This window comes from Gadus morhua, chromosome 22, assembly GCF_902167405.1.
Source record: "Gadus morhua chromosome 22, gadMor3.0, whole genome shotgun sequence".
NCBI classification, from domain to species: Eukaryota; Metazoa; Chordata; class Actinopteri; order Gadiformes; family Gadidae; genus Gadus; species Gadus morhua.
In genome coordinates this window covers 11,970,412-11,992,663 of record NC_044069.1, presented here as the reverse complement: position 1 = coordinate 11,992,663, position 22,252 = coordinate 11,970,412, and the positions used below count along the sequence as shown (strand labels likewise).

The 22,252-nt window shown below is 43.5% G+C and overlaps 2 protein-coding genes across 2 annotated transcripts; both read left to right on the top strand.

Moving 5' to 3' along the window:
- Positions 1-5,333: 5,333 nt before the first annotated feature.
- Positions 5,334-12,493, top strand: scamp3 (secretory carrier membrane protein 3). Its single transcript, XM_030347981.1, is given in 10 exon segments — positions 5,334-5,825; positions 6,112-6,192; positions 6,413-6,446; positions 6,449-6,528; positions 7,081-7,201; positions 8,004-8,132; positions 9,370-9,529; positions 9,923-10,024; positions 10,820-10,937; positions 11,477-12,493. Coding segments are annotated over 10 exon segments (1,017 nt in total). The 5' UTR covers positions 5,334-5,771; the 3' UTR covers positions 11,615-12,493.
- Positions 12,494-12,873: 380 nt separating this feature from the next.
- Positions 12,874-17,612, top strand: LOC115536225 (E3 ubiquitin-protein ligase RNF115). Its single transcript, XM_030347982.1, has 9 exons — positions 12,874-13,027; positions 13,713-13,771; positions 13,867-13,924; positions 14,039-14,265; positions 14,998-15,066; positions 15,369-15,447; positions 16,073-16,166; positions 16,568-16,683; positions 16,931-17,612. The coding sequence occupies exons 1-9, from the start codon at positions 12,950-12,952 to the stop codon at positions 17,051-17,053; spliced, it is 903 nt and encodes a 300-aa protein (XP_030203842.1). The 5' UTR covers positions 12,874-12,949; the 3' UTR covers positions 17,054-17,612.
- Positions 17,613-22,252: the final 4,640 nt, after the last annotated feature.

The window sequence follows — 22,252 nt, the reverse complement described above, 5'->3', positions numbered from 1 at the left end:
TTGACAATAATAATTATAATTTTTTTTCAACACATTACCAAAGCCATTTCAACATTCATTCAAACTAAAGTACTCTTCTTGATGGAAGGGCGGAAAACCAAGGGGGAAAAGCTAGAGAGAAGAAAGTCTATCAACTAGGGGAAATTATTTAATACAATAAGGGTGGCAATCTGGCTGCTGTCTGTCCCAGCTGTACCTACTTAGAGAATGAGCTAAGTCAAAAGTCCCCAACCCTTTTTTCCCCCCTTGGCTTTGCACCCAGTTACTAATATGTCAGGGAGCTACCTCAGCGGCCGGGCAGGAAATCTTCTCCTGCTCTTTCTCTCTCCCCCCACCCCCCGTTCTCTTTCTCTCAATCCTTTTCTCTCCAGCTCTCGCTCTCTCTCAACCCCCCCCCCCCCTTCTCTCTCTCATCCAGGTCTGTGCTGAGCCTTTTCCAGAACCCTCTCGCTCACTAGTGAATACATGAGATTGTTTTGTATGTGATTGTGTGTGTGTGTGAGTGATTCTGTGTGCACTCCTTGAGATGGGGGTGAACAGCAAGCAAAGTTAAAGGACACATATTATGGCGTTTTCACACCAAGTAAACATAGTATTTGAGTTCCAGAAAACGTTCCAGAAAACAGCTTCAAAATGTTTTTGAAGCTGTTTAGGTTTTAGGAACAAAAATCTCGCCTACCGTTATTCCCCTCTGTTTCAGTCCCTTCAGAATGCGCTGGTTCTGGTGTCTGTAGCTTTAATGCAAATGAGCTGCTGCCTATTGACCAATGAGCTGTTAGACTGAACCACAGCATGCAGACTCCTGGAGCTGTATATCTATCTAATATAATATAATATAATATAATATATAATAATAATATTATGTATGGGTATTTATATAATATTATATCTAATATCACGGCCAAAAGCTATGTGTGCCTCGGATGATATTATGAATCACAAAGACTGCGTCTGACGTCTTTGGCACTTCCACAACAAGTAAAGACTCGCAGTGGGGGATATCTCGGCCATGGTTGAGAAGAATTGGGGGGAAAGGAACTTTGGCCGTGACTCTCTGAAGTCCATGAACTGCGACATGGAGGAAAAAGGGATTGTGCTCCGGGAGCTGAGCTGCCGGTCTGCCGCCGAGCTCCCCGCGCCGGAGCTGCCGGACTGCCGTCGGAGCTGCCGGCTGCCCGCCGCCGAAGCTTCAGTGGCGGTGTACTCCTGGAGCTGAACTGCCGCCAAAGCTTTGCGGCTGCTCCAGCGGGTGTCCTCCGAGAGCTGAAAAGTCCAGCGGGGGTAGCTCGGCGGCAGTCCGGCAGCTCAGCTCCGGGAGTACAATCCCTTTCGTCTCCATGTCTCCTCCTCCAGCAGCTCCGGCGGTGCCGCCGGCAGAGAAAGAGATTGTAAACCCGGAGGCCGGAGCTGAGCTGCCGCCGAGTTCCCCCCGCCGGAGCTGCTCGTCCGCTGGTCCACAAAATCTTAGCTATGCTCTGATTGGAGGGGAGTGGGGAAGTGGGAGGTAATATTCAACTGTGCCCCCTTCCTATAGGAGGGGGCGCTGAAACTGACTCGCTCGTTTGGTAACTGTAGGCGGGGTACTTTCAGAAATGCATATCTCGCTCAAAAAATCATGTAGCCTACAGACTTTTTTCAAAGTTTTTAATGCGTGTGGGTGTGGGAGCACCCAAAAAAAACAAAAAAAAAACAGGAAAAGTGTTGTTTTCATAATATGTCCCCTTTAAGTGAACACACATTTTTGGATTGAAAGTTGTCTTCTGTCATGAGCATTTTTCTTTTCCTCAGGGGCTAATGGTGTGGTCTCAGGTCATGTTGAACTGTGTGTGTGTGTGTGTGTGTGTGTGTGTGTGTGTGTGTGTGTGTGTGTGTGTGTGTGTGTTTAACTAAATCAAAGTCACTCTCAGTCATACTTTACTCCTAATTAGGGCTATTTGTACATGATAATTGCTATGTCTGTGTTCACACAAAAACCCAATCTTGCCTCTAAGGCATAGACAAACACCCAGACACATATATATGCACAACGAGTTCATGTTTGGCAGGCCTATCATAATTGAGAATTATTTTACATCCGGAATGGCATAATTTAGTTCGCTGGAGAGCGACCGGATTGTTTTAACGGCTACGTACCATCCCGAAAAGGCATGAAAAGAAACAGATCCTTAAGGACACGCACTCTTTAACTCCGTCATAAGACCCCTTATACCACGGTCTGCGGGAATACTCGATTCTGATTGGATGCAGGGTGTGCATTAACTCCTGATATACGGACACCTGGACAAGTAGTTCCGTCAAATTGTCTGTTTACCGTTCTCAATTAATGCGCTAGCTGGCGTATCGTCTCTAAAATGGTAGTAACCATAGCAACGGGAAACAAAACAAAGCTCAGCTGACTATAATACCTCCCGCTACCTCCCGTTCTAAAGTCGTAGCTATGGTCCGTCCTAATTACTGGAGGAGTGAACAACGTTTCCGTTGCATGAGAACCCAACGGGCGTGTAATGGTGGTTCCGAGTATTAGTCGGACCCTCAGGCGTAACCAGGGAAACAAATGTATGTTTTGTGGAAAACTTTATATTCAGATTGTAAAACGCATGAAAATATAAATTAATGGTCTTAATTTGGTCACCGTTGGTAAGTGACCGTGGTATAAGCGGGATAATGCCCTTCGAGGTGTCCATTATCAGGAATTAATGGACTTCGCGGAGGCAACCGTCCTCCGCTTCGCGTCGGACGGTTCACGCCTCCACGTCGTCCATTAATTCCTGATAATGGACACCTCGTCGGGCATTATCCCTTACTTTATCACCCATGTGACCCCGTGAAGAGAAATCCTATCGTGCCCACCACCACTATTGTAAACTACTTCTGCGTCGAAAATGGTTCACAAAAATGTTTAAATCATTGTGCTGTTTGTTACCCAAAAAACAAATCTAAAAAGTTCGCTGTTTGCGCAAACACCTACAAATAATTTGCCGTGAGTAACAGGCAATCATGGACCAAAAGGTGGTTGATGAAAACGCAATTACCCACGCACCGATTGGTCGAGTTGTAAGAAAAAGCCAGAGGGGATTGTGGATTTTAACTTTTAGGGACAGATTTGTGCTGATGACAGCACATATGGTGGGAGACCAACGGTGTGATAATTAAAAATGTAATGATAGATAGATAGATATAATAATAGATAGGGTACCAATAAACCGTTGGAACACCCAAGACCGGTAACCATAGCAACGCAGGTAAACAAACCCCGCGAAGCCCAATCCCTACGAGAGCTACCCGCGCTACGGCCATCCGGAGGCGCACAGCTTTTGGCCGAGATATTATGTATACAATTATATTATGCTATTATATATAGAACGTTATAAGATACTGTCTCCGAAAATTGGCACGCTGCCAGACGCTGACACCGAGTGTGAGAGGAGAGTTGACGGAGAAGATGGCGATTGACATCGTCTCAAAGTTTATACCGTTTATACTCGGTATAGTATACCTTTGTTGACACGAGTGTATTACTCGGTGTGAAAATGTCCACACCGCTGCAACCCTTGCGCCGAATTGAAAAAGGAAACCGCTAGAATGAAATAGAAGTAATATTTCCACATTAATTGATCAAATAACAGGGGATGGGAAGGGGGGATGGCTGTTTCAGAAGGGGGATGATTTTGATCATTTTAATTCCAAAGGGGGATGCCATCCCCCCTCAACTCGAGTGCCCTCTGGAGTTTTCTGCGCCTTGCAGTTTCAGCACCACCAGCACTCAACAGTCAACCATTGCTTTGCCTACGCGTTACCTGTATGAAGAATGAAAGCAGGGTTGCCAACTTTGGGACTTAGGCTGGAGTGAGACTCTAAAATATTAGTGTGAGCGGCTAATTTTTTGGACGACCCATAACCCTAAAAAAATGTTTTATACAAAATAGTCCTCGTTTAGTATAAACCCTCATCTATGAAAAAAAGTTAAAGAATGGAAACGCTTTTTCAAAATGTACAATCTGGGCCACCTTGAATCATTTGGGGAATTTAAAAGTGCCACTAGCCCGATTCTCAAGTATTCCAAGATATACCCTGGGCTAGGCTCTACCCCCCGTGAAAATCGACAAGATATACTATTTTGTATAGGCAAACGTCCCACCAATATTTATACCACTTGCTTACTCTCTATAGGTCATTCATGGTTTTATATTTATAATCTTTATTTTACTTTACATTTAATTCTTCATAATTCAGGCATTACAGAACTTTCATGGTCATAAATAAAAAATACGAACTGCAGTTTAATTTCTTTGTTTGTTCTTGAATTGACGTAGAATGGAGAAAAGGCTCATGGGATTGGGAAATGCGGTTATCCAATAAACAGATGGAGGTCAAGTCTATTTTCGGAAATGTAGGGGGATATATTAGTGGCCCCACGTCGAATGGTATGACCCAAGATACGTCAGACAGAGAAAGTGCGCAAATTCGACGGTACCAAGTAACTTGTCATTTGTTTACCCAGGTGCCATGGCAACACCATTGCTACCTCTCATTGGCTGAATCTTTGAGAACGTTGTAGACTTAATCGATATAAGGTGGCGGGGAGACGAAGCTCTGTTCGTTTGTATATTTTATTTACGTGACCATATTTTTGTTTTATGTTAAAAAAAAAAAAAAAATCAAAGAACCAGTTCTTCTTGTTTTGGGGAACAAGTTCTTGTCGTTCACGTTCGGGATTCGTTGGTTGTGAACGGATCGGTCGCGACCGACCCATCCCCAAACGCGCATCAGTGGGCTCCGACTCCGGCTCTGAACTCTCTCTGACCTTTTCAAACGCAACTTAGTATCAGGTGCGTGGTTTTCAGCGAATCAACGATCAGAGAATACTGCCGTGATCACGTTGTAGGTAGGCAGATGTTACAGCTGTTAGTCTGCTCCCGCAGAAAATGAACGGGAGGATTCTTTATTTTGGCGTGACATTTCTTGCGTGTGCGTGACAGCGTGAGATTGATGGTGAAAGCGTGAGAGTCACGCCAGCGGCGTGACTGTTGGCAACCCTGATGAAAGAGAACTATTGCTTTACCTTAGTAAAACTCGAATCTAAACTATTGTACACGTACACACCAACAGGGATCAATCCATTACATGGATATCCTCGGCGCAGTTTAAGTGTGCTAGCTCGATATTTGTGCTTTTAAAACGCATGGCTATCGTCTTTGAACCACCACTGCTAAGGAAAGATCCAACTGCCACTGTCAAGTTTTATTCGGAATGACCCGACTTGTTGTGATCTCTTTGGAACATGGACATAATAAAGGAACCAATATGACCACGCCCCTTCGGAAGCCACGTGCTTCTTTCTTTGCCGCATAGGTCATGTGACAGGGATGGTTTACTTCCTGGATCACTTGTTTTTTGAAAACGATACATTCTGGACAAAACACATTCGTACGTTTGAGGGATAACGCTAATATACGATAACGTGACATATGTTAGATAAATCAGAAGGATTAGCTGTGGCGTTTAGCTAGTCAGATTAGATACATTGTGCCAAAGAAAATCTTACTACGCGAAAAAGCAACTGTATGCTAACGGTAGCAAGGAAAATCTCATGTCGATATTTTGCATTGGTGATATGCCATTCGTAATAGACAAAAACGAGACATAACTAGACTATATAGAAGCATTTACTGACAGAGATTGGGTCTTGTATTTTTCTTGCGGTAAGCAAAAGCATCGCTTTTGACGTGTACGCTGTCTGCTGAGTTTCGTTTTCGCTGACTGCAAGCAAGATGTCGAAGTACACAAGTTTTCCTGAACCATCCGAGGACCACAATCCATTCCAGGTGATCAGTATTAAAAAGACAGCGGTGTCTAATTGTATTTGTATGTGTTGCTCTGATTGGTTGATGGGAGACATGATTCTGGTATTGTCAATCATATTTATATAATGGCAGGCATGCTGTTCCTCATATGATGTGGTTGATCCGCCCTTATGTTTTTCCAACTACGTAGGCCTACCAATGAAGAAAACGACTCATGCCTTATCAATTATGATGCACACACCTTAGTATAACTATAAATGTACATATGGTAGCTTACATTTCTTGCGTTTTCTGGTTTCTTATTTAGGATCCTGCAGTAACACAACATAGCAGCAACACGGGATATGCCACACTGGACCTCTATAATCCTTTTGACAATAAAACTGGGGTAAGAACACGATCCTTGGTGATATTCAAAAGTTCAAGATAAAGAACCACCTAAAACTACTCTTATATCAAATGCTCTTATATTTGATATTTTGCCTTCATTACATCTTTATGCTGTACATCCACAGGCCTCTTCTCCCCTTGGGAAGGCCAATCCATCCGACAAAAAAAAAAAAAAATAGCTATAATACTAATTTCTAATCACTGAACTCCTTCTCCAGCCCCCTCCTCCGCCATATGAGGCCACATCCCCCACCCCCCCTCTGTACCAGCAGTGACCCCCCCCAGCCGCACCACGCCCACCGAGGCTCGCAACTATGGCTCCTACACCTCCCAGGTATGTAGCATGCTGAACCCATGGTACACAGAATGGGTAGACTCCAGACCAGTATGTCAGATGGCAACAGCAAAGTTGCGTTTACCTCCTAGCTTGACTTATGTGTGGTTATTTTTAATTATAGTGAAATTTGAAAAGCTGTTTTGGCGAACCATGGAAAGGAATGGAGAAAAAAGCGTAGCAGCATGCCCATTGCAGATATGAGCCCATTTGGCATCTGTCTATTAGCGCAACTAATCTTAGCACAAAGGAAACCTCCATAAACAACTCTGTTGTGGCACTGCAGTCAAACCATTACTCTTAGTTGGCCTTAGTCATACTATGGTCTTAACAGAGCCAAGCAAAAACATTCACACAAATCCTAAATAGTTTTCAGGCAAAGCGAAGACCTACGCATGCACGCACTCGCACAATATGAATCTCACTGCTAGATACTCCATCTGTTGAATCCTGCTTCAATAAAAATGGCAGAAGAGCTTCGTTAGACATCAACAGCCCTTGGTCAGGCTCCATGCCCTCTGACGGAGAAGCATGGTGTGTGGTTTGTAGCAGGCGGCGGTCAATGCCACAACAGCGGAGCTCCTGAGGAAGCAGGAGGAGCTTGAGAAGAAGGCCCGTGAGCTGGAGAAGAGGGAGCGGGAGCTGGAGTCCCACGGCCTCGGACCTGGAGCCTGTAAGCAAGGGGTTACTTGGTTGTGCTTGGCGTTATAGGATATGTACTGTACAATGTTGATTGAATTCTGTTGATTTCATGGATCTCTTTCAGTCAATTTCATGATTACATGTCACTGCAAAGCAACAACTGAAGGCAAATATGAGTAGGAGGCTGCACCAACTATAAAAATTATGTCCTCTTGAGGTGTTGAGTGCAAGAAATATAGCATTGTATGTTAGAGGTATGGATACGGGACTTTTGGTTGGCCATGTCTACCTAATAAGAAATTGAGGAACTAGGAGGAACAGATGATTTATCTTGTAATTTATCAAATGATGTCCAGTTTAACATTACTTTGAAGGCATGATTGTTCTGCTTAGATGGGATTCTACCATTCAAGGGTATAATACAATCCTTGTTTATTTTTTTTACAGTTTGATGAGTCAGATCCTGATTAGCAGGTATACTCCGGCACCATTTTAATTTGAGATAAAGACACATATTTTTCGTTTTTAGGGGAATTACTTTGGAGAAAAAGTAATGAGGATTTGATGACATGTCTAAACTTTGGACACTGTCCTCGATACTATAGGTTAAAACTGAACTCTCTAAATTTGGCGTTACCTCATTAAGCCCTATATATATAAACACTATATAACTGGTAAGCTGGAAGACTCTCCAAGTAAAACAATGCTTTTAAATCAAGTTTCTTTACTTGACATTTCAGATCAATTGTATGTAAAAAAAAATGTATATATATTTTTTAATATTGTAGATAAAATGCTCCTTTGACCTCTTTGTCTCTCTCGTGCCACCATAGCTCGACAGAACAACTGGCCGCCATTGCCGGCGTTCTGCCCCGTGGGTCCATGTTTCTACCAGGACATCAGCCTGGACATCAGTCAGAGCTTCCAGCGCACTGTCACCATCATGTACTACTTCTGGATGTGTGAGTTCTTCGTCCGCTACTACATTTATGGGGGAGCCTGGTGGCTACCGCCACTAGTGTGCAAACCCTGTAGAGGGCAAGCCTTGTAACAAACCAGGTTTGATTCCCACCTTTGTTGCATGTCATTCTCCCCTTCTCTTCGTCTTCACTCCTGTCCTCCAAGGCATATAATATCCCTACAATATGTATTAAATGTGTGACTTTCATATTCATAGTTTAAGTAGCATAAATGACTATAATTTGCAACCTTCCTTTTACTTTTTTATCGTGGCCTGTTGGGAGTTGTTCCTCATATAGTTGACTGATCTCAAATCAAATGAGATGTATGTGTTTCTGGTGCACTTCCACCATTTTGCATTTACTGCCAGCAATCTGGGAAATGGAGCAGGGCGATGACTCAACAATTTGTCACTTCTGCTCTCTGTAGTGAGCTTGTTGTCATGATTGGAGTGAGTGCAGAAGGGGGTAGGAACTGTCTGGTTAGGATCCCTTGTCCGTCATCTTATTTTTCAAAGTATTTTTAGAAAGTAAAGCTATTCAATTATGTCGGATGCACTTCCTAATACACAACTGCTCCCTTTGCAACCTTTCCCAGATTATGTATTTTTTAAGCTCACCATCATATTCTTCCATCATGTGTCCGGGGTGATCTGCAAATATTTTTTTTTTTTATGAACATCACATCTAGGCTAAACATACCTCAGGTTGGCTAGACCTACACCAAAAAGGGTGATATATTTATATAGTGTAGGTCGAGATGAGATTCTATGTACTTTCACAGTTGCACCCCAGGCCAAAGTATCGAGCATCTTATTGGTCAGACCATGACGAGTACCATTCGCAGCAAAGGGTGTCAAAGCAAACCTTCTTTAAAGCTGATGTAGGATTCTTCATGGACACACATCTATGTGTCTAAGTAAATGTAATCTTTGTGTTGGTAAAACCGATATGGTTGTGAAATGTGAATCAAAAAATAAAAATAAGCCTAAAAAAGGCTGACGATTCATATTTATAACAAAAACAAAAACTTGCAACTAATGCAAACACGCATCAGTTATTCCACTACCTCAGGTATTGGATGTTCATATGGGAAGATAATGGGATGCATTTCTACGTTTATTGACCTTTGAAGAACTTCTACCATGTATAACTACAATGTAGTGTTTAACTATCCAGAAAACATACAGACTCTTGGTACTCTCCTCTTTTACTCCCTGTTCTCTGGGCCTCCCTCCAGTCTGTGCTGCTACTCTGCTCTTCAACCTTGTCTCCTCGCTGGCAATGTTCATCGTGGACCCACAGGGCGGGGTTGGCCTGGGACTAGCCATTCTGTGGGCTCTTCTCTTCACCCCCTGCTCCTTCGTTTGTTGGTACAGGCCTGTGTACAAAGCCTTCAGGTGCGTGCCATCGTTACCTATTAAGGCCCCGATATGCAGACAAATTCGAAAATGTCGTTGTTGCATGGGCATAATGGCTCCACATTGAACACCAGTTCAAAAGCAAGACTTGCTGAGATTGTGAGGGATTATTCACATTTCTATGGTCACTCAAGCAGGGACGACAAGGATACTTGGATGGTAGTTAATTATTTGCTTCATTAAACTAATAGCCCACGCATCGCAGTGACTATATTGTACACTGTCAAAATGGCCAAACACGACAACCGTTTGTCAGCCTATGCAAACAACAATTTAGATTTAGTTGTAAGCATATCAAGGCCTTTCCAGTGTTTGCTCTGAAGTGTTTTCTCTTTGCTATCTTTACCTTTTTCTCTTTACTGCACCTTTTAGGACTGACAGCTCCTTCAACTTCTTTGCGTTCTTCTTCGTATTCTTTGCCCAAGTTGTGGTCTTTGTAATCATGACCATTGGGATACCAGGATGGGGGTTCAGGTATGTCTGATACGATTTTTCCACCGAGGTATACGTATGTAATGCCTCATAAACATACACCACAAAACCCTTTCTTGAAATGTTAAAATAGTCACAAATAACCTGATTATAGCCTATGGCTTGAGTAAATAATGTAAATCTGGACTTCGGCATATAAATGGGCAAAGCACACTCTTGAAAACCCAATTTACATCCTTTTAACAGACACGTTATCAGCCTCACTGACTGAAAAGTGAGGCTGATAACATTCAAAACAAAAATCTAAACTGGAGAAACAGCTTTTTATTATTTACCTAGCAAGTGTTTCTGGCATGACTTGATAGAAAATAAAATCTTAACTTGAATACAAAGTTCTTCTTCTGTTTTCTTATCTCCCATATCTAGTTTGATCTTCAATCAAACTAGTTATTCAAATTACATAATTATTCAGCAAATGTTTACCGATTTATTTATTTTCATTTGGGCAAGAAACCATTGGAAAAGGTTTTTTTCCCTTGCCCCTCATGTATGCAAAAAAGGGTGCTTGCAATTACATGCCCTATCTTGGAGCGACAGTCACTGTTTAATATAACGAGGGACAGTCCTTATTATTCTGTGTGAGGTAAAAAAACTTCACGACTGCACATACAGGGGCTTTGCCATTACTGAAGTTTGTCTTAATGCATCCCTGGTATGTAATTCCAGAAACTTGATTAGCTCGTGCTGATTATTTTTGTCCAGGTAAACAACCGGTGGGTTATTTGCGTCCAAGTCGACATGCTCTTGAGTCCATCTGTCTCTCCCTCTCTTCGGTAGCGGCTGGATCGTGAGTCTGGCAGCTCTGAAGACCAGCGTTCCAGTTGGCGTGATCATGATGATCAACGCCATCTTCTTTACGGCTCAAACAGCCTTGGGCGTCATCATGCTTAAGAAGGTACTGAAGTTTATTTTCAGACATGGACATGTTATGCCCAAGGATATCGTCATGTTTATTTTTAACCCATTCAGCCCACTTTCCACTGATTAAGACATTGATTTGAGGAAACCAGTGTCAAGCAGAACTTCAAGCAGAAGAACAACAACATGAAAAGGGGATATTCTGATACAGAGTCCATTGCCTCCCTGTGTATTATTCCTAATGACCACGACCTCCCTGTGAACATCCTTGAGCAAGGAGCCTTACCCCTACCCGCTCATAAATGACATGTATCAATGCTGTAGATCAACACCTCAAAGCTTTTGTTAGCAAACTCTACCTTTGGGCACATTTTCCACATGCTCCGTCCTATTAAATTGAAGCTGTGGCCTAGTGGTCGCCCCGTAAAGCTATCAACAGATAAACAGTCCAGTGAATGGCCTCCTGACTCACGTTCCACATATCGGTTACCCACACTGCCCTCCCACACAATGGGCCTGGCACCGTGAACAACTGCTCAGTGTATCAACTCCCTTCCCTTTTCTTCCTTCCCACAGGTACACTCTATGTACCGGCAGACGGATGCCAGCTTCCAGAAGGCCCAGGCCGAGTTCGCCACCGGAGTGATGGCCAATCAGGTTGTGCGCAATGCCGCTACAAACGCTGCCCAGGGGGCCTTCGTTGGCCCTCGATAGAGCCACATAGAGAAAGATCAGGAGGAGGGGGGGGGGGGGGGGGGGGGGGGGGAAGAGACAGACGGAGACAAAGAGATAGAGTGCTTAGGTCCAGTGTGGAGTGGGCCCTTGATCTGCTGCCCATGGGATCTAGTTTTCCCCTTGAATTTCCCACCCTACGGGTCCTTGGCATTTTTGTGTAGGATCAAAAATGCTGCCCCTTTGGGGCAGCGAGTGATCGTTGCTGGAGTCGTGTGTGTTTTGTAACCGTGTACAGGACGAGGTTTGCAAGTGGTCAAGCAATTCATTTAAAAACTGGAATCACAGCAGCAATGATAGAAAAGAGGTGTTTAACGCTTTTAAAATATTTATTTTGACAGCCATACGCTTTTAAGACTGGAGTAAAAGACTGTTGTATAGTATTGTCAGACATGTTTTTTTGACCGCTGTTTATGGATGCAGGGTTTAATGGGTGCCAAGTAAAACAAGGTACTATAAAGCCTTGGTGTTTTTTCCTTTTTAAGATGAAATTGTTACACTACGTCTGGTTAGTATGGCAAACTGTGTTTATAAGAACCAAAGGCTGACTATGAATAATTTGAATTGTGATGTAATTACGTTTAATCCATAAGTGAATGGTTTAACTTTCTTTGGATATTAACACTACGTTGCTACCCGTACACACATTAACATGTTGCGTTATTATTATTTTTCCAAAAGAGAATGCCTGTGTACCATATTGCCAAAATGTGTTGTAGTCTAACTGCATATTAATGTACCTGTCGTTTTTGTTGTGATATCTGTATTTTTTCTGTTGATGCTGTTTGTATGTATTATGGTTGTTAAAGATTGCTAACAATGCATTTTTTTGTTTGAATAAAGAGATGACATGCTGAATAATGTTGCGTCCGTTTTTTACCTTAATAATTTTAATTTAATATAATTTCCTGTCAGTTTGCAGCGATCAAATGATCTGAACAAGGTCCCCATTTTGGTTGAGTGGCGACCCCTAGTACAGTATGCCCCAACATACAAGAAAACTACTTGTTATTTTTACAACTTCTTACATACTTTGTCATTTAACGGCATTTACGGAAGGTAGTAACTGAGTAAAAATGGTGTATAATAATCCCCAAAGATTTACAACTTCATAAAATACGGACTCAATAATAAAAATAAATCATGACTCGATGCATTCATCATAGCGGTCTTTGAAAATGTTGAAAACCTATTGGTCCGTGTTTTTTAAGAACTGCAAATTGTTCATACAGCAGATAATGTTAGGAGATAGAAGTGTCAGCGAGCGGAGACCAGCCGCCATACGGACGTCAGTGACAGGGTGGCGGTGCTGTGAAGATGGCGGAGGCAGCAGCGACACCACAACACCGCTTCTTCTGCCACTGCTGTAAATCTGAAACAGAACCAAAACTCCCGGTGAGTTCATTTGAAACAGAGTGTTATTGCACGACGTTATATTCTATAGTCTGGCCATTAATTGACGCGTCCGTTCAACAGTTTGTAAGGTCCGTCTCTGAAAACATTCACATGAAGTAGGTACGTTATTATCTGTGAACTTGACTTGGATTTAAAAAACTATTTAACTCATTTGGTATGAACAGGCGTCGTTTACTAACGTTAGCTGTAAGTATGTCGTAAAGTCTACATAACGGTTTTATGGTTTTACGATTTAACATTAGTCGGGAACAATCAGCCGATCCAAGGTGGTGCCGTTGCCATATTTAGAAGCACTACGGCTGGTCAACTGTCAAACACATGTGAGGATCAGGGGAAGGAGGTGCGCACTGCATACTACGCATGCTGGCCCACGCTCCAAATGGCTTGTCGCGCTGTCAAACTACACTTTTAAACCGCACTGTGACACGCTATTATAGGTCCGGCATAGCCACGCGTGTAGTGCGTGTGTATTTGCATCCGCGTACCTGTGTGTGTGTGTGTGTGTGTGTGTGTGTGTGTGTGTGTGTGTGTGTGTGTGTGTGTGTGTGTGTGTGTGTGTGTGCGCGGGTGCGCGGGTGTGTGTCTTTTTCTGTTGGCGAGGATACAGATGATGGTTTTTCATTGATTTCAATTCAAGCATACAATTTATATATTGTTTTTGAAGGATTTAACATGTCCCCGGTGTGAATCTGGCTTCGTGGAGGAGGTGGACGAAGACTCAAGGTAGCCTACAATGAACTAATCTGCTCCTCTTTAAGGTTGCATATACCCTCTCTGTATATCTTCCAGAGCTAACTCCATTTGATCTTGCTCTCCAGCCTCCTGACGCAGAGTACGACAGAGGCCACTGAAGATGCTAACCCCCTCTTGACAGAAGTAGGTCAACACACAGCGTTATCAAAAGCAACAAAAACAAACCTATAACACATTTATTCATCCCTAAAATAAACTAAAAACAAAAATGTCTGGTCCCTGTTCATGTTGTGGCAGCTGCTGTTGAGGCAGCATATTTCGCTCCTGGCAGATCCCGTTGTGGCCGACACAGGCCCAGGCCACAGAGTCACCGCTGATGAGCGGGTGGGGGGATCCGAGGTCTCTTCTCTCTCCCAGGAGGCGTCTACAGTGGCAACAGATAGCAGGCAAACTGAAGCTACCTCCCACCAACCTGGGCTGGAGAGGAGGTCATCTCAACCAGACCACATGCCTGCAGTTGAGTGGTGGGTTGAGATGGACAAACGTATCCATAAAGAGGTGCTTACCAACCTCGTTCGACCATTGACCCCATTTGTAGGTCAGAAACTTCTTGCATCCACATTCCTTAACCTTTTAGCGGCATTCTGCTTCCTCACCCACACATCGTTTAGAGCCTATCAATATCTGATCCTAATATCAATCGGCCGGTTCTTTGCTCAAAATTGTGAATTGGACAATTAAACATGAGTCTGTTAGTTCAATAGGGCCTTTACCCTTCTATTTAAATTTACATTTTATTTTAATAAAAAGTGTACCATGAAATATGCCCCATTTTCATATCAGGGGACCCCAAGAAGTTGGTCTGGAGACCCCAAGGTTGGGAAACACTGCTTCAAATATCATCAAAGGGTCTGGGTAGATTAAGGTGGCTTTTACTTTGTCACAATGTCCTCAAGAGTCAACCGAACATGTTTTTGAAAAAAGACTATGAGGATGCCTCATTATGAAATTACATAATTGACATGATCAATTCATTCATGTATTACCAGGATATGACTCGTCCTCTTTCACTTTGCATCAGTCTATGGCTTGTGGATATTTTAACGTAGTCATACCTATATGTCAGTTGTTTAGTGGTATTATTTTTCTGAATGTAGGGAATAACCCAAGATGCTTTGTTTGTTTGACAACCAACTGGCCATTTCACCTATCAAATGTTATTTTTTTAAACATATTCTATTCTTTCTACTCCAAAGGATTGTGCAGCAGTTCTTGGCTAATTTGTTCGCTAGCAATGGAAACCAAGGTTCAGCTTCGGCGTCCCTGTAAGTTGGCAGAAAGTAGTGTATTGGAATGTTAAATCTTATAGTTGTTGCTTCTCTCGTCTTTACTATTGGACAGGCATAGGCATCTACATTCCGTTTTATTTCATAACATTGTCTTTCAAAGCACATAGCTATTTTATTTTATATGTATGCTATTTATGACCTAAATCGTAACCTGAAAATTGCTGATTGAATAAAAAATGTGTGTATCGTTACTCCCGAATTTACACCTTCCCCTTTCTTTACTTGAAGCATATTATATACTTAATAACACCAACTTGTCTGTCTCTGTTTCTGTTCAGCTCTTCTATGCTCCAATTGCACTCTAACCCAGGAGACTATGCTTGGGGTCAGGGAGGTCTAGATTCTGTTATCACAGAGGTGAGTGAAGTCTTTGCTGTCTAGAAACCTTCTGCAGTTACATGATGAGTAAGAAAAGCAAGACCAACCATATACGCCCCTCACATCACCATCACAACCACCATCACAGCCCCTCCTGTCATTTTCACATTTCCCCTTGACTATTTACATATGTTTCTTGCCTTATGTCTTTACCTCAGAATCTCGTCGTATCACATAGTGGTATAAATTTCAAGGACACTGAAGGTAGCCAAGCTATTCTCATTTTCTAGAATACTAGTAATGAATTGTTTCTGCGTGGAACCTATTTGAATGGCTATTACTGGACCATTATACAGTGACTGACTCCTCTTATTCCTTTATCATTTGTGTTGTGCTCTCGGGTAATCACACACACGTTCAATGTATTTTTAGGTTTATATTGCCGCCTGGCCTTATACCCCTCGTTGAAGGTGTTGAAAAAAGGCGTTCCTGTTCATGTTAATACATACAAACTGCCTATGTTTTTTTTTTTTTCGGAATGATTTCTGTGTCTTATAAACATACATCTTTCTTCATCTCTTTGCTGTCGCACCATCTTTTCATTCACTTCCAACTATTTCTCTGTCCCTTGCAATATCCACCCCGCCCCACCCTCCATCTTTAGCTGTTGGGTCAGTTGGAGGGCACCGGTCCCCCCCCTGCAGAAAAGGACATGATCTCATCGTTGCCAACCGTCAGCGTCTCTCAGGAACAAACAGGTGGGGGGAGGGGGATGTCAGTGACATTGACATCATCATATGACGTGTGGGCGTCAGACAGCAAGGCCAATTGATGTGGCTGCAGAGAAGGATGTTTCAATTACTGAAATGCAGAACATAGAGGATCTTCGGGCCATGTTGTGTTTTAACTTGATTCAAGCATATTTTAAGATAGCATGTGTGGTAATGACAGGTCCAAAATATTGGCTACTCAAAAGCATTAACATGGGATATAGAATGTATTGCAGGGAGCAATAAGGCCATGTTTTATAGCCGTTGTTATGGAAATCTCATGATTTGATGGAATGTACCACGCACACAAACAGTGTTGATCATCCATACTTCCATCTTCTCACCTCTTCTTAACAAACATCTTTAACTTTCTTTCCCTTATCTTTCAGCATGCCGGTTGGAGTGTCCAGTGTGCTGTGAGCGCTATTCTTTAGGAGAATATGTCAGGCAACTTCCCTGTTTACATTATTTCCACAGTGACTGTATAGTACCTTGGCTTGAGCTGGTAAGTATCGTAAAGCATATGTGTTACACAAACAGCTTGACATACGCTAGCACCATAGTGCCACTTCAGGGTCAAAATATCATCTGATTAAATTCCGTCCAGTTGGTAATATTTGCATAATTGTCCACTAACGTTGGTGTCGTCATTAATTGATAGTCACATTAGGTTGGTGTGTAGTGTTATTGGGGTGCTGTTACTATCGCTGCCTAGCTTGTTTTGCTCTTCATGAGTTTTCCCGTCCCCGCAGCATGACACGTGTCCGGTATGCCGTAAAAGTCTGGACGGAGTGGACAACAGCTTGCCCCAGACGTCAGAGGCCACAGACCCCCCCTCTATCAGACCCGAGCCCTCGGAGAGGCAGACCATCTGAACCACGCAGCCCTGGTTGAAAGCCACGCACACGCATTGCGGTTTTTCAAGAGACACGGCCATTTGTCACAACGCCTCCGTCAACCTTTCACTGAAGTATTAACATCGATCAACCTGTGTTGCTATAAGAACGAGCCTCTCTAAACTCGCAGAGACATTTCAGTCATGTATTCATGTTTACAAGAAGCTCTGTCTTTTATTTTAATAAAAGCCACGCTGCCTCCTACCCCTTGCTATCTATGTGGCGGAAGAGTACACAGCAAAACATTGCTTGGTGAAAAGATGTTGTGGATGTGTCGGTCCTTGTTTCACTGGGGTGTACCGTTTGGCTTACATGGATGATTCAGATGCTCAGACGCGAGGAACTAAGCACCGCTAAATCACCAGTGACTGCCAAGAGTGATGGGGAATTTACTGAGTTATGAAGTAGCCGTTTTGTACCAAGGCTCTGGGTAAGAGTGTTTTCCCAGCAGTTCAGTCGTAAAACTAATTTGACCTACCTTGGGGTCAGTGTTGTCTCCTTTACCTAAAACTTCCATTAAATCCTAACTGTGATCTTGCCCTCTTCTGCTCTCTTTCCCCCTGAACGGAAATGTTACAGATAAAATTTGATTTCCTATACTGTTTCTAGGCATATCTGGTGTTTTGGGGCTTCTAAACTCTTTAAGTCTTAAGATGTGCTTGACCTATGAACAGTGATGCAAATCTGGTTTGATATTTTTATTATTTTACTACTATGTTGAAACTGTCTGAAAACCAGTTTGAATGTATAATTGAATATCCTCTCATCCTGGGTGTGTGTTTGGGGAAGGGGGACGGTAGATATGACGCTGGGTCATCAGTGCCACAAGCGCGCGAACCGTTGCCACCAGCTTTCCCCACGCAAGGTTAATTACAAATTCAATACATCACACGTGAATAATATCGCACAGGAGACCTTCGTGTACTTCAGATTAGATTTCCCATGGACCGTGGGTAATGAAAATGTAATGAGATATTGTCACACTTTTAACACCAGTACATTTTCCAATTTGTCCCACACGACCGACATCTGCCCTGCTCACCCGCCTCGGCTCGTTCTCCTCCCCCCTCCGTCGTCTCCCTCCCTCCCTCCTCACTGAGAATGCCCGTGTTGTACTGACAGTAACGATACGGGCTGAGCAGACATGGAGGCCCGATTGACGAGCAAGGCCCATTCTGACACATCTACGCCCAGCTAACCCAGTGTCGGAGACGATTTTGGAGATTCTTGGAGTTATTACGGATACCAACTTCTGTAAGGATGATAGGATTTCGGGCGAGGGTGAAGGAATAGGAGGCGATCCATTTCGGGTCTCTGTTGATTCAACGCAGCCGCCATTTTGTTGACAGTTCGTGTTTTTTAATAATGACACAGCGCTGCATCTATTAATTTATCTTATATAAATACGCGTGACACTATATTATTACATGTACTTTATGGGTTTAGATAGGACAATTGTCTGGCACCTTTGTTTACGTGTCTATGTGGCTTGCTCGGCTGGCTAGAGCGCTAGGCTTCACAATATTGCATCGTTAGCCCTCCTAGCTGCGCTCCAGTAGCACGAGTCCCTAATGTGACGGAGATGCGAGTTTCTAGTCATCGGATGTTGTCATTTATGCTGGATTTGGTTGTATTGCAATGCTCCAAGATATTTGACAAATTTCCCTGCATTGTGCATACAATATAGATTGCAAGTGTGGCCCTGGTACATCCAGTCTATATTGTATAATGTTAGCATAGGCATGGGTTGCTAGCCAGCGCGAATGCCATTGATACTCTGTAGCAAGCAGTCTATTATTGGACGAATGGTCGCTACTATCATGTAATAACCCAAACAGACCCTTAAAACACATAGGTTATAACACGGGATGATTGCCAACGCCATCCTTGATAGACCATAGTCCTGACATCTTGTTGTGTTTGTATGAGAATAAATTGGGGAATGAAGCGTGTTGACATTCTCCCTACTCCATCACAACTTTCGGATTGGGGTGTCAGGATAGCAAAACGTGTATCGTATGTTACTGTGGTATGTGTGTCTCCATCTTAAACGTGCCGTTTATACGATTACAGTTTATATTGTAGTCTCCGTGCATCGGAATGTGATAACCTATTTGGCACGTCTTCAAAGGACGGTTGGATGAGATTCGCTTGCATACGTGGGCGATTAATAGTCGCTTCAGATCATATTGGGGCTAGTACGCGCCTCTATTTATAGTATGGGGATCGGCTACATTTCTGATTCTTTTATCTTTTGATTTGGACGAATCAGTACTTGGAAAGTGAACTATGTGGCCACAACGTTGACACGTACGACGAGAAAACCATACCCGAATAATGTGAGCACCGTTTCTGAACAATCGTAGAGGTGAGTGACAATGTTTAACAGTTGTATTGATTCTTGGTGTATTCGGCTGTAATTATCATAACATAGTCACAGGTAATCTGAAGCTTTACTAGATTCATTGTTTGTTTTAATAAATATTGATACAAATACAATGCAAAAATGTACACGGGCTGACAACGGACATTAACCAAGTGATCTCGGCTTTAGTTGTCCATGTTTCCGTTACTTATCCTTGCATATTGTGTATGTTTTTTTTTCAATTATATACAATAATAAAATATAACTGTGGCTGTGTCTCATAAGGCAAAGCTGAAACTAAACGGCCCACTTAAGTTTAACTGCAAGTACCACCTGTCATCGACAAGGCGGGTATATAAGTCTTGAATGCCACTCTATGCAGAAGTTATTGCATATTTGACATGCACTTTTTGCCACAACAATGACAAGTGAGCAAACTACATGTAGCCGCAAAGTGTCCATGTCTCAGGGATGGTTAAGCATCTGCTGTTTTGATTGACATCCGTCAGTTTTGGGGGCCCTTCAGGCTGTATCCTCTATTTGGTTCCCTCGCCTTCAATCCCATTTATATATCCGTCTCTGTTTAGTTGCAGTTACAAATGCAAGGAACGGCCATGCGCTACCTGCCAGCTTCGCGCGATATTGTCTTTGGAAATAACATGGGGATATATCCAGCACTTCTGTGAATGATGTGGGGGTGGGTTCGGTCCAATTCCCTCTGCCCTGAGGATATCAGCAGAACAACGTGTGCAAAAGTGAAAGAGGCAGTGCACGGAGGGAGGGAATAAGGGGAGGGGATTGATGGGAGGGGGCGCGAGGGAAGTTGTTTACTACGTTCCTTACTGTTCCATCCATAACATTTGCCGTTGTTTCAAAATCTTAATTTGTTATGCCATCATGCTCCTGGCCCTTCCAAACACATTTTATATGCAACTGTTATATATTTTTTAACAGAAGCTACAGGTTATTGATATAATAAATAAATAGACCTTCACTACTATTCATGTTTAACAATGTTTATATCAGTGTCACTGCTGAACTATTGTAGACCAATTGAACGCGTAATGTTTAGCACTCTTTGGGGGTGTAAAAATGACATACATACCAGCAAAAGAAACAAGATGCTGTAATGCCAAATGCTTATCAATGTTGTAAAGCACTCTCAAAACGGAAATAGGGCTTGCGATCTGATTGCTTACAGAAGAACGAACACCGGTACATAGATTAGTTAAGCATTCTAGACGTTGGAAGTGCGAGGGGTGTTTTGACTCAGAGCAAGGTTTGGGGCTATTCAGTCACCTGTCAGTTGCCTTCTCACTAGCCAGGTTCCCGAGTGGGCTTATTTTTGGCCGGGTCGCTGTAAGAGCAGCGGATGCAGCTTGGCTGGCTCCAAGTGATATAAAAGAAACGGCAAACATTTGTCACTTGTAGAGAGAGGGAGAGAGAGAGGGATTGAGGGAGAGAGAAGGAGTGGAGAGAGAGAGAGAGAACAGAGCTTTGGTTTGGTTGCGGTGGGGGTGCAAAAATGTGTTTTGGATTAAAGTAGGGGGGAACACAGTGACTTTAGTCTGTCCGCTGCGCTCCTGCTCGCCTTCCAGGTTTGGGCGTAGTAGAAGAGAAGGGAGAAGAGAAGGGCTTACAGGGAAGGGTCGGCGGAGCGGCCAGATTGATGGAGTGCTGGGGAAAAGAGGGAGGTGTGATTTGAGCGTTGTGGTATGTGGAGCAAGGGGTTGGGGCTGAGGGGGGCGGGTGGAGTTTAGAGGGGAAATGGAGTGAGTAATTGAAGTAAACACAGAGCCCAGTGGGCGTGGGTAACGGCAGAGCTGTACTCCAAGACCGTGGCTGTGTATGTCATAAAAAAAAAGAAAGAAAAGAAACACCCCAAACGCTCAACGCAACCCCCTTCTCTTTCTAATGCCGTCTCCTACGGCCGTAGCCTTCTCCCTTCTCCCGCTCTGCTCTCACTTTCACAAGACCTGAGGAGTTGTAGTACTGACTTTCCTCGGGGCTCCATTAAGTGGCTCCTTTTAGTGCTTTCCGCTAATGCAGGGTATACACGCACACGCACACACACACACACACAGCCACACACACACACACACACACACACACACACACACACACACACACACACACACACACACACACACACACCACACACACACACACACCGAACACACACACACACACACACCACCGGAACGTTGCTGCTCTATCACTCGCCCACGCTCAGAGGCTTCTGGGATCACTGCTGGGAAAGGCAGATCGGCTACTTACTCCCAGAGGGCCCAATGTGCTGAGGTCACGGTTCTGAATTGCCTCCAAATGACTTCACCCCGACGAGAGCACCTGCTTGGGGGCGAATCGCCATTAAATCACTCAGTGACTGCTGATAGCGCCATTGTGCTAGCCGGCATGCACAGTCGCCCATTTCTAGCGTGCTCATTTTCCCCGTGGCTAATGAGGAAACATTAGGGATGGGTCATTTGGGCGGGATGTCACCTATAGGACCTGGGGAGGCAGTGGCAGCCCATGCAGCCTTAAGGATATGCTGGGTTCTCAAGTGGACGGTTGCTCATTCTGAGTCTCTGGCATAGAGTTACACCTTACCAAGCGTTCAGGTAGAGACGCCGCAGCTGTGTAAATAGGTCACGGACCGCTGAAGGCCGTGAGGACGAACGCATAAAAAAAAAGAAGTAACCCAGCAGGGACGATGAAGGACGACCTCGCGCAGAATAACCTAGACGATAAAAACTGCTTCCGTCTGTCCGCCCAGCCCCTCTCCTCCATCATTCATTATGAGATGCTGGGCA